General features: G+C 43.8%; 1 protein-coding gene across 2 annotated transcripts in view; it reads right to left on the bottom strand.

Annotated features, from left to right (window-relative positions):
* Positions 1-12: 12 nt before the first annotated feature.
* LOC110522029 (ezrin) overlaps positions 13-12,789 on the bottom strand; it is a 61,919-nt gene continuing 49,142 nt past the window's right edge. For both annotated transcript variants that reach the window (XM_021600092.2, XM_021600091.2), the window contains exons 9-15: positions 10,690-10,786; positions 9,304-9,467; positions 8,178-8,308; positions 6,647-6,807; positions 2,698-2,790; positions 2,219-2,503; positions 13-1,930 (exon numbers count right to left, since the gene is read on the bottom strand). In XM_021600092.2, the coding sequence (XP_021455767.1) occupies positions 1,766-1,930; positions 2,219-2,503; positions 2,698-2,790; positions 6,647-6,807; positions 8,178-8,308; positions 9,304-9,467; positions 10,690-10,786 (1,096 nt within the window). In that variant the 3' untranslated portion in view covers positions 13-1,765. The remainder of the gene's footprint in view (positions 1,931-2,218; positions 2,504-2,697; positions 2,791-6,646; positions 6,808-8,177; positions 8,309-9,303; positions 9,468-10,689; positions 10,787-12,789) is intronic.

Raw genomic sequence — 12,789 nt, 5'->3', positions numbered from 1 at the left:
AAAATCAGAAAGTGAAATCATAATCTTTATTGCCAATATGTTGAACACCTCGTTATAAAATCCAGTTTAAATAAAGGACTGCGGCAGCACTGTGCATCGTCATCGGTTACATGGTCAGTAAAAACTAGTCTAGTACACATCCAGAGAAAGGAGAGTCAATGGCGAGATGGGACTGAAGCCTCTAGTGGGGTTACAACCACCAGCATGTGCTGAACTGGTTGAAATGTCATAACTTAATTTCAACTAGTTTCTGGTTGGAATGACATTGTTTCAACCAGTTATGGGTGATGTCATAACATACTGACTAAAAACATGTCATCCTCACTTAAGAGTGACGTGATTGGGAACAAAGGGAAAAAGGATACATGTAAATATTTTTGTATAAGCACAGTGCTCCTGGAGAATATGCATCTATGCCTCAGAAATTCTGCTAGCTACCGTGAACTGCATGGCAAAAAATCTAAAGGTCCTATAGGATCTCCTTATCCTGATTTGATGACATGCAACAGAATATTTAATTAAAGGCCCAGTGCAGTCAAGTGATTTCCCTGTGTTTTAAATATATATTTCCACAGAGGTTGGAATAATACTGCGAAAATGATAATACCCTTTTAGTGTGAAAGCAGTTTGAAAAGACCATCTGAAATTTCAGCCTATTTTGATGGGATGGAGCTTTGGCCTTTCCATGGTGACATCACCATGCAGTAAATTAGTTAATAGACCAATAAGAAAGAGTTCCAAACCAAAAGCTGGTTTTCGGTCTCCACTCAGACCACTCCCAGACAGTCCTAGCAAAATTGTTGCTTGAGAAATTGATCTTTGAAGCTATTTTTGACCATATTAATTTAAAACAGTCAATTGATACCCAGAAATAATTTGATAGAGATTTAAAAAAAAGGTCCAATGCAGCCATTTAAGAAAAAAAAGTTATAATATACAAATAAATCTCTTTAATTTAATGATCTAAAAGAAAACCTTATGAAACAATTATGTTGGTCGATATAGAACCTTTGATACATAGAAAATGTTCTCATGATCATTAGAATAGCAAACATATACAAACCAAGATTAAATGATCCATATACCGTATAAATATTAAACTATTCATGATTTTCAAGCTACTGTATAACAATATTAAACATAAATGAAGTGTTCAAAATATAATGGAAAAACAGAACATAGTACACTTTTCTGAGAGTAAGAGGAAAAGTTTCATTATACTGTATTTTCCCCCCCATATCGCCCTTTTTCAACATTCCACAGCATTTAAGAAACATCAAAAGCGAGGGTTTAGTCCCACTACTCATCATCACACCTTTGGTTAAAAACAATGGTGATTGATTTGATCGCATCAAATTACATACAATCAAAACACAAAAGAAGATTTGTTATGCTAAAAGGAAAGAAGATTTGGCACTAGTAAGTTCTCTTACAAGACTTTGAAAAGCCCCCCCTGCCTGACAGTTTATTAAAGAAGTTAGGGAGCTAAGGAGTAACTACTGTAGTAAAAGTGGCGATGCAGATGTGTGTCACTCACTCTTTATACAGCTCTTGTAGGTGTGATGAATTCACTAATGTAAGTCGCTCTGGATAAGGACGTCTGCTAAATGACTAAAATGTCAAATGTTTGTGCACTCACGTGCATGTGTGTCTGTCTTTGTGTCTGTGTGTGTGTGTGCGTGAAGCAGTGGAGGGATTAGTTCAGACACTATTCAGAAAGGGTATGTGGCTGTGAGGCCCTCGTGGCCTAGGGAAAAGGGCCCTCTTATAAGGCCTCAAACTCGTCGATTCTCTGCTTGGTGTTGCCTGATCGGATCTGCCGCAGGGTCTTGTACTTGTCCCGGCCGGCGCGCACATTCTCTGTGTGGAGCAGGTCGTTCTGGGTATGCTTAGTGTCGTCACGCGCCTGGGCCAGCTCCGAGCTCAGGGCCTACAAGGAGGAATAAGTCAAAAAGAAGTAAACAAGGGAGGAACAAACCAAGGAATAGTTTAAGTCAACAAGAGGACAACAATTTAACTCAAGCTGTACTCAGAGTTAGAGGGGGAAGCTCACCCTGGGAATAGGGTGGGCCTAGGACAGCAGATACATATAGGTTGATGTGCTACTAGTAATACAAAACTCAAGACAATGATTTGATGAATGAATCAAATCGATCACTCAACCCATCAACCGAAATCTGCAAACTCACACAGCTCTTTGCGAACTCCTCTCTCTTACCATAAGCTGTTTCTGCACGCGCTCGTTCTTCTCGGCCTCAGTGAGACGCTCCTCCTCCAAGCGGTGGTCGTTGAAGCCCTCGTTCTGCAGGTCGGCGCTGTAAGTGCTGTTGTTCTCTTCACTGTCGTGGTCGTTCTGCTCCTCCGCCATAGTCATCACCTCGTGGTTGTCCACAAACATGGGCACCTCCACAAACATGGGGGGAGGGGGCGGCGGAGGGGGAGCCGTCATCACCATGTGCAGCTCCTCCTTGGTCTTCAGCAGGTCGTCCTGGGCCTCCTGAGCCTGCAGGAAGGGAGGGGGATGGTGGTCACAGAAGTTATTAATACAGAACACCCTAGGATGCCCCATATTACAATGCAACCTTCAATATTAAGTGACTGTGTGTGTGTGTGTTTGCACATCCAATTGTGCGTGCTTGTGTGTGCATACATAGGTGTGCATGCGTTTGTTCACGTGTGTGTGTGTGGGCGACTCACCCTGTGCTGCCATGTGTCGGCCTCTTCCTCCTTGCGTCTCTTGGCCTCCTCCAGCAGGGCGATCTTAGCCGTGTGCTCGGCCAGCTCCGCGGCCTGATGGAGAGAACAGAAGAGAGGAGAGGAGGGAGAGAGGAGAGGACTTAAACATCTGGGAGAGAGAAGGAGGACGACGGAGGAGGAGGGCTACAGGCCACAGACAGTCAGGGTACAGTAGACAAAGGACTACAGGTCTGTGGGAGGGGTTGGAGAGAAAGAGGGGTGTAGGGGAGTGCGGAGGAAGACTACAAGTTTTAGTAAGGGCTAGACATTTGGAGTAAAAGGTGAATATTAGGACAGAGATGGATGGACACTGTGTGGGGAATGTATAAGTCCCAATCCAGAAGAGAGAAAAGAGAAACTGTGAGTACTGTGGTGCGAATAGGCCAGTCTGTCTCAACATGTGCTGGGGCTAATAATCTGGTGATGAGGTATAATGATTTCAGTGTGGCCACCATCGTTTGATGCGATTTACTAGGACCCTCATTGGGCGACTCCAATGGCGACAGATAGTCTTACTAGGGACAGACAAGGAAAAAGACACTGCAGACAAAAGACTGAAATGTATATACATGTTAAAACATTAACATGTAGTGTGTGTGCATTATCAGTTACACATACGTCAGTACATACACACAAGTGGGTCACATGGGAGAGAGGCGTTGTGGTGTTGCTTTATTATTATTATTATTATTATTTTTAAACCAGGTTTGCTGTTCACTTGCACTATATAAGATGGAAGGGAGTTCCATGAACTCATGGCTCTGTTTAATACTGTACGTTTCCTTGAATTTGTTCTGGACTTGGGGACTGTGAAAAGACCCCTAGTGGCATAAGTGTGTGTGGTAGTGCTGTGTGTAAGTTGACTATGCGAACAATTTGGAATTTCCAACACAATGTTTCTAATAAAAACAAGAAGTGAAGCGGTCAGTCTTTCCTCAACTCTTAGGAACTGCGAGAACTTGCTTTATTCAACAGCCACACCATTCATTAGTAGATTCAGCTGAGGTCTAGAACTTACGGAATGATTTGTCCGAAATACAGTGTTCTTACTTTTAGAGACATTCAGGTCCGGTTTATTACTGGCCACCCATTCCAAAACATACTGTAACTAAAAAAAAAGTAAAAACAACTGCTTGCTGACGTGTATATGGCTGAATCATCAGCATACATGGACACGCATGCTTTGTTTAATGCCAGTGGTAGGTCATTGGTAAAAACAGAAAAGAGTAGAGGGCCTAGTAGAGGGCCTAGCTGCCCTGTGGTACACCACACTTTACATGTTTGACAGTAGAGAAGCTTCCATTAAAGAAAACCCTCTGAGTTATATTAGATAGATAGCTCTGAATCCACAAAATGTCAGAGGTTGAGAAACCACAAGTTCTCAACGCATAAGTTTTCAACAACAGGTTATGGTCAATAATATCAAAAGCTGCACGAAAATCTAACAGTACAGCTCCCACAATCTTCTTATTATTACATTGTTTTCAACCAATGATCAGTCATTTGTGTCAAAGCAGTACACATTGGGTGCACCAGAGTGGAGAGACCTACAGTTACGGTGAAATATATTGGCACCCTTACACGATTCAGAATTTCTTCTCAAATAAGTTGAAAATGAAAAAGGTTTGGTGTTTACATGTGTATTGTTTGATTTACAACTGCACAGGACCAAGAAATACAAAACCGAAACTTAAATTTAGATTCAAATGAATTTGGTTGGAGGCAGGTAATTCTCGTTTCCTGTGTAATTTCTCACCCATGGTGAGAAGGTGCCTACAGGGTAAAAATAGCCATTCAACGAGTTTTGAAAAGAGAAAACAGAACATCACACTCCATTGTGAAGTGCAACGGTGGCAATGTATATTACATACATTAGAGTACAGTGCTCAGTGTAGGGTTCAGCACTTCAGGACCTGGGGTAGAGCTTGACATCCATAAAAGTATGACATTAATTTTATTAGTCATTTATTAGAGTGTGACACTGTCTGTAATCTTGGATCTCCATTCTCTACATGGATCTTGATGTGAGTTGGACAGAGCAGGGTGGTCACAGGACAGCTCTGTCTGAATAGCCTCCAAGGAGTTGAGGGGGGCATCGCTCCAGGATGAAGTTCCCCCTTTGCACAGATCTAGGATCAGCTTCCACTCAACTCCTTTTAAAAACAGTCATTTTCAAACACCGAGTTCCACGATGACATGGGGAGCAAGAAAACACCCTCCCCTGGGCTAGAAACTCATTGATTTTGAAAATCACTTTTTTTAAACTTTTAATCCTAATCTGTGATGTCACAGAAGCATTTTTTTGTACCTTATCTTTTTAACGTCAAATCATAGAAACGTGCTGTTTTCACATATGTAGACACTGGTCTGGTGCCGCAGATGATGAATATGCAGTTGAAAAGTGGCGGAATTGCCCTTTAACCATTAGTGGGGGAAATTGTACTGATCCAAGATCAGCGTCTAGGGGCAACTTCATCCTACTCCAGACGGCCTCTGTCTGCAATTCACCAAAACTATGTCTGTGACTGACTGGTTTTCACCAGAGCCAAACAAGCAAGGGTTCTGAGTAACCATCTATTGTTTGCAGTGTGTGTGTGTGAAGTCTAGGGTTGTAAATACTGCACACACACAAAGCCCAGCACGAAGCACGACACACACAGTGTGGATGTTTGACCATAAAAAACCTCTGAAGTGTGCTCAGCTGTAAAATTGGTGGCTGGTTGAAAAAGGCCCAACACAGCTTCCATTGAAAACACTCAACAGGTTGCTAAGCTAGACTGGTGCTTAGTCATTGGAGCTTCCAGTGTACCTAATGAAAGCTGAGGAGGTTGAGAAAAACAGATGATAATGTTGCATTGTTCATACTAGTAGGGTCTATAGGGGTCATGACGATGCATTACATGTTTGAGGAAAGCCCTATTAGAGCAAATAAATATGTGCTTCTACATATTCATTGTTTGCTCTTTGGAGGTTTAGGCCGGGTTTCTGTATATGCACTTGGTGACATCTGCTGATGTAAAAAGGGCTTTATAAATACTTATTATTAAATAAATACAACATTTAAATCAAACACTGTAGTCTACATTACTGTTTATTATCCAGCCTGTTGCCTAGTCCCTTTATCCCTACCTATATGCACAAATCTACCTCAACTACCTCGTACCCCCACACATCGACTCAGCACTGGCACCCCGTGTATATAGCCAAGTTATCGTTACTCATCGTGTATTTATCTGGTGCATATCTGTTTATCATGACAAAGGGCTCTGTTATGGGGTTCATTCAGAGTGGCTGTTGCCTGATGAAGACCTGAGGGTGGAAACGTTGTCACCTGGGTGCATGAGCAGCAGTGTGCAGCGTTTTCCATGTTGTCCAACTTGCCCCTATGAAAACAGACTCAGTGTTCCACTGTCAATAGCCTAGTGAGAGCACACTGGTCTACAGGTTTACTGTCAGGCCTGTTATAGTGACCCTGTGGGTGGTCTGGTGCAGAGCAGGGTGGGCACTGTCTGGCATTATGGTAGGCGGTCCAGGTATACGGTGGTGAAGGACATTATTACGGTGTCTTGAGGAGCAGTCTGGTTTTGTTCCCTCTTCAGTAGTGAACAGAGGTTATTTCAGCTCTACACAGTTCGCTGCAGTGAGGTGTAGTTCAGAGTTGTATATGTTAAAGAGACGGTGCCTAGGCTTTAGCTCAGTGGGCTAACAGGCTTGCGACGTGCAGGAGAAGACCCGAGTTCAAACTCTGGCCAGTCACATATAGATACATAAGTCCATTTCAGCATGTACAGTATAGTAGGGTTATAGTTGGGTTTCAATTGGCTGTGACATGGTAGTGTTAAAGGACAGCTTAGCAAGGTTATAAGGGGGTTGTGACATGTTCGTAACATGTTTGTTTGGTGGTTCTCACCAGCTGCTCCTGGTTGTGCATCTGGTCCTGGGCGTGGCGGGCCAGCTCCTCCTTGGCCAGCAGGGCGGCCTGACGCTCAGCCTCCAGGCGGGCTGCCTCGTCCTCCGCCATCCTCCTCTCCACCTCCAGCTGCATGGCACGTTGCATCTGCTCCTGAAGGTCTGGAGAGACAGAGAGGTGAGATACACACACACACACACACACACACACACACACACACACACACACACACACACACACACACACACACACGTTGTGAGATTTTATATTCCTGCAACGTGTTACGCTATCTGGGGCAATAAAGAAGACCTGGAAAGCACCCAAACACATATGCTACTCATGCAGGTCAGACAAAGAGAGCCTCTAAGTGACACCGACAGGAATAGACAGATACACCTCTGAGACAGAGATATTTATAACCAAATATACATACAGTGTGAGGCACACAGATGCGCACTACATGGCTACACTGAGAAACATGCAGAACAAGACAAACACTACAACCACGTGTAGCAAACATGAGTTTCCTAACTCTCTAGCATTACACAGAGGGAATTGTAAACAGCTCCCTGGATTACTAACCGACAGACCAGGGTTTTTTAAATCTTACCCTACGAGGGCCTAAGTACTGCTGTTTCTGTTCTACGTGATCATGAATTGCACCCACTTGGTGTCCCAGGTCTAACACAGTTCCTGATTAGAGGGGTGAATGAGGAAAAAAAGCAGTTGTCCAGATTTGAATTTGAGGGTGATAGACTAATGACCAGGTGAAAACTCTGCCCTGCAGAAACCTCCACATTACACCACATGTCCAGTACTGCAAACTGCTGTTAAAAAAAACAGCCTGCAAAAAAGGACAAAAGGACCGACCTCTGAAGCAGGCCTTCAAAACAAAGCATGGAAGACTACAAACGTACGATTGCAAAACGCACTACTATCAAACCATCCGGCACTTACTGTAGTTACACGGCTGCTCTACTTCCATGGTATATTTGTAAAAACCTTTCCACAGCTATATTCATGGAAATACTAATCCTGTGTGCCACGTAAATCCGAGAGACCGCACTATATGGTAAAGACAATGGCGATGAACACTGAATAGAGGGTTACAAACAAAGGTCGATGAGAAATGCCTTATCAGCTCGATTGCTGATATCTAACCCTGTAAAAACGGTACCGCCGGGCTATCTAAGGTCCACAGTGACAAAGTCACAAAAAGCACAAGGCCACCAGTTTATTACCTCTGAATTGAAACAACCACAGTAGTAAAAACTGTTGAAATGCAAATTGTCGTCAACTGAGAGCAATTTTCTCAAAAATCTTTACTATTTTAAGCTCTCTTTTTTATGCAGCATAAAAATTATGCACGCACAAAGTATCAATGCACACCAACACACACACACACACAACTTCTACAGGTACACACACTCCCTCCCCCGGTCTCTCTCTCTCATACCCACCTCTCCACATTCAATGTGCTCTGGGTGACCCTAGTGTCCTCCCAGTCAGACCCTATTTTCCCCAGTCCTACCTTTCTCTGCCTTCTTGGTCTTCTCCTCAAACTGGTAGAGCCTCATCATCAGCTCCTGCTTCTCTCTCTCCATCTGCTCCTTCTCTTTCTCGATGGTCTCCCTCTTCTTCTTCTCGTTCTCCAGCTGGGCCCTACAGATAAGGGAGGCCCAGTGTGAGACACAAAGGGATGACGTGTGCTGGCTAATAAACTATTAAACTGTCCCCTCTTGAGTGTGTGAGGGCACACACTGATTTTAAGCACATTGAGTAGACACACACACACACACACACACACACACACTTCGTACACACAATCACATGCACACGCACGCACGCACGCCCACACACAAAAGCAAGCAAACACATTTTGGGGGCACAGTGTAGCAGACAAACTGTCATTCTACACATACCCTTTGTAGTTTGTACTGTGATTTTAAATAAGGTGGTTCACATTCATTATACAATGCAGCCTGTATACCTCTAGTGTACACATGTACATTACATTGTACTGGATAACAATCTAGACCAAAAACACAATGAACACTCTCCAATACATAATCCCCCTTTCCCTTGCATTGTGTGGGGTTGGCAGTGTAGGGAAAGTCCTACAGGCGATTCGTATGTGACAGACCTCGGCCATGTACAGCGTCATGAATGGCTGTTACATCATGTTGTTGGGAACAGCTGTGCAGAGGCGATACTGTCCAGATAACACTAGCCAGCTCCCATAACCTTGTCTCAACGTTGCTTCACTCACAGAATGAGGTCATGCTATTGAATCATCAGCGCTACGCTGGGTTTCATCTACTTACGCTAGTGACCTAGCACTGCTGTACTTCAAGTACCTGTGAGGCCTACAAAAGGTGCTGAGCATGTCTTGCTGTATTGAAGAGCATGCTAAGCTTTGAAGCAAGAGATTAATTCTAGGATATGAATAACGGCATATATTTGCTACTCCGGACAACTCTTATAATAACATCTGCTAACCTTGCGTATGTGACCAATAAAATTTGATACAATAGATCTCTTTTGTGAGTGATGTTCTGAATCTGATCAGGTGTTTGGGTAGGGATGGAGCAAAAGCATGCACATTCAGTTGTTCTCCAGGGGTGTTGACCATCCCTATTCTAAACTCAAACACACACCTCTCCAACTGTTTCTGGTGTTTGTCCTCGCGGGCCTGGGCCTTCATCTGCTGCACCTCGATGGTGTCGGGCTTGCGGCGGCGCATGTACAGCTCGTGGTTGCCCATGCACAGCTGCAGGATGCGCTTGTTGATGCGCAGGCGAGGGGCATAGAACACAAAGTCCTGAGAGAAGGAGAGCGAAAGAGAGAGAGGGAGGATGAGAGATTGAGAGTGGGCGAGAGAGACCATGAGACAGAAAGGGGGAGGCAGAAATAAAAAGGTGGTGGGAAGATTTGTCAGAGAGAGAGAGGTGTGAAATAGGGCGATGTGGGGAAAAAGAGGAGGAGGGTGGAGCAAAGAACAACTCAGGTCAGACAAAACAGTTTTGCAGACAGCATGTCTTCTGCGCTAGTCTTACACTCTGCATGACAGCGACCATTTGCTATGGATGGAAAGTGGAAATGGCAGCTGAAGGAAGCAGTAGGAATGACTTAACCTTTCAGTTTAAGGAGACACTGCCCATATGCGCTTACCAACCAGTTAGCCTGACCACATACACATGCATGCTCACACACACAAATACTGGCTTGAGCAGAAGAGATGAGGTCGGTTGAGCGTAGAGGCTTGATGAACATTAGAAGAGCACTCAGGGTCTTTGTGCATGTGTGTGCGCACGTGTGTCCTTGCCGACTTTTGTGTGTCTGTGTTTCTCCCTATGTGTGCAAGCAGGGGCTGGAGCCAGGGTTCTGTTGACAATGGGAGATGGGATTGGGATTGAGGATAGCCCCAAGGAGACAGAGCAGGAGAGGTGAGAGGATGCAAGCAGGCAGAGCTGGGAACATGGGAGGTGAGGTAGTCAACACACACACACACACACACACACACTAACTTTACCTACAGTAAATACAAAGTAAAACATCTCCCTGTACCTGTAGCATCTCCCTGTAGCATTGGACACAGGGCTCCATGACCCAGTTATCCTGTATAGCCAACTGCTATGGTCGTTTGTTTTTCATAACACCGACCATAGAAGTTGGCGAAACAGCACAAATAGACCTGGGACCAGGATAACTGGGTTTTATATTGGTCCATCGTGACATCTGCTGCAGCGGTTTGCTAATGCTTTCAGATTGTTTTCATTGTGATGTTAAATGTGGTGTGTGATTTGGTGAATAGTATCGATCATCAAAACAGTGTTATTGTGATCCTGCGCCATGGAGACCTGTGTCCGATGCTTGATTCACACTTTAGGGCTGACCCAAACTGTAATGTTCTTTTCACATCGTCCTTTCCAGCAGCGTTCCAGAAACTATACTGGATGCGTAACCAGGCTAGCCCGGTACAGTTGGACTTAGCCTGGCATGGCCTTATTTGTGTGAATCTATAGCGTTTAGGCCTAACTCACCGGGGCCTTCTTGTCAATGGGCTTGATGATGAACTTCTTGTCGTTGAAGGCGATGTTTCTGATCTCACTCCAGGGGAAGCCAATCTTTGGGGTCAGTCTGATGGGAGAAATGAGGCAAACCAGTGTTAGTATTGTACATGTTTTTACATGGCTTAATAGTGGACATTACAGTTAATTTTCTGTAGATGTATTACCGATTATATCTCAAAATCCAGGATATTGGTAGCCAAATATTTTAATTGAAACCAACCGAAGCCAAATGATTTTAATGTTAGTGGAAACACTGGGGCCGTCTCAAATGGCACCATATTCCTTATAGGCTATGCAATATATAGGGAAAATATTGCCATTTGGGACACAGCATGGGATCTGTTGTAGGAAACAAGTTCAAATAGGATAGGATTCATTCCATGTAAATGTCTGAGGCAGGACTGTGTGTACTACTGCATTGTACATGTTGGCCTCTGTATCAATAGGGCTAGGTGCGAGGAATTTCGGGCGGGGCTCGTCCATTGTGTGCCGGAGAAAGAAACATTGGCTGGTTCTTTACTTGGACCCGTGTGGCTGAGTTGGTAGAGAATGGTGCTTGCAATGCCAGAATTGTGGGTTCGATTCCCACGGGGGACCAGTATGAAAATGTATACCCTCACTACTTACTGTAAGTCACTCTGGATAATAGCGTCTGATAAATATAAAATGCCCACACAGACCTGGGACCACAGAGGATGTTGTCTGAACCGTCTTACACACTGGAAAGCCTGCTGCTGCCTGAATTGGTATTTCAATCAATTACAGACCCGTGCTGACATACACATGAGAAATCTACAAAGGAATGTAAAGAACTCTTATTTAGAGTCATCTCCAAACGAAGGGTTAGGTGCTGTATAAGGTAACATCTCCCAATGACTTATCCAGAGGTGTGTTTCATAGAAAAATTATGATTTTACCGGTCAAAGGCTCTAAGCCCATTCTAGATATTTTACTTACAGGTGAAGTTGGAAGTTTACATACACTAAGGTTGGAGTCATTCAAACTAGTTTTTCAACCAATCCACACATTTGTTAACAAACTATTGTTTTGGCAAGTCGGTTAGGACATCTACTTTGTGCATGACACAAGTAATTATTCCAAAAATTGTTGATACAGATAATTTCATAATTCACTGTATCACAATTCCAGTGGGTCAGAAGTTTACACTAAGTTGACTGTGCCTTTAATCAGCTTGGAAAATTCCAGAAAATTATGTCATGACTTTAGAAGCTTCTGAATGGCTGATTGACATAATTTGAGTCAAATGGAGACCTGTGGACGTATTTCAAAGCATACCTTCAAACTCAGTGCCTCTTTGCTTGACATCATGGGAAAATCAAAAGAAATCAGCCAAGATCTCAGAAAAAAAATTGTAGACCTCCACAAGTCTGGTTCATCCATGGGAGCAATTTCCAAACGCCTGAAGGTACGACGTTCATCTGTACAAACAATAGTGGCAAGTATAAACACTGTGGGACCATGCAGCCGTCATACAGCTCAGGAAGGAGACGCGTTTTGTCTCCTAGAGATGAACGTACTTTGGTGCAAAAAGTGCAAATCAATCCCAGAACAACAGCAAAGGACCTTGTGAAGATGCTGGAGGAAACAGCTACAAAAGTATCTATATCCACAGAAAAACGAGTCCTACATCGACATAACCTGAAAGGCCACTCAGCAAGGAAGAAGCCACTGCTCCAAAACCGCCATAAAAAAAAGCCAGACTACAGTTTGCAACTGCACATGGGGACAAAGATCGTACTTTTTGGAGAAATGTCCTCTGGTCTGATGGAACAAAAATAGAACTGTTTGGCCATAATGACCATCGTTATGTTTGGAGGAAAAAGGGGGAGTCTTGCAAGCCAAAGAACACCATCCCAACCGTGAAGCACAGGGTGGCAGCATCATGTTGTGGGGGTGCTTTGCTGCAGGAAGGACTGGTGCACTTCACAAAATAGATCAGGAAAGAAAATGTGGATATATTGAAGCAACATCTCAAGACGTCAGGAAGTTAAAGCTTGGTCGTAAATGGGTCTTCCAAATGGACATTGACCCCGAGCATACTTACAAAGT

The sequence above is a fragment of the Oncorhynchus mykiss genome, chromosome 4, assembly GCF_013265735.2.
Source record: "Oncorhynchus mykiss isolate Arlee chromosome 4, USDA_OmykA_1.1, whole genome shotgun sequence".
NCBI lineage: Eukaryota > Metazoa > Chordata > Actinopteri > Salmoniformes > Salmonidae > Oncorhynchus > Oncorhynchus mykiss.
The sequence above is the reverse complement of the archived record's forward strand: the minus strand, read 5'-3'. Positions and strand labels throughout refer to the sequence as shown.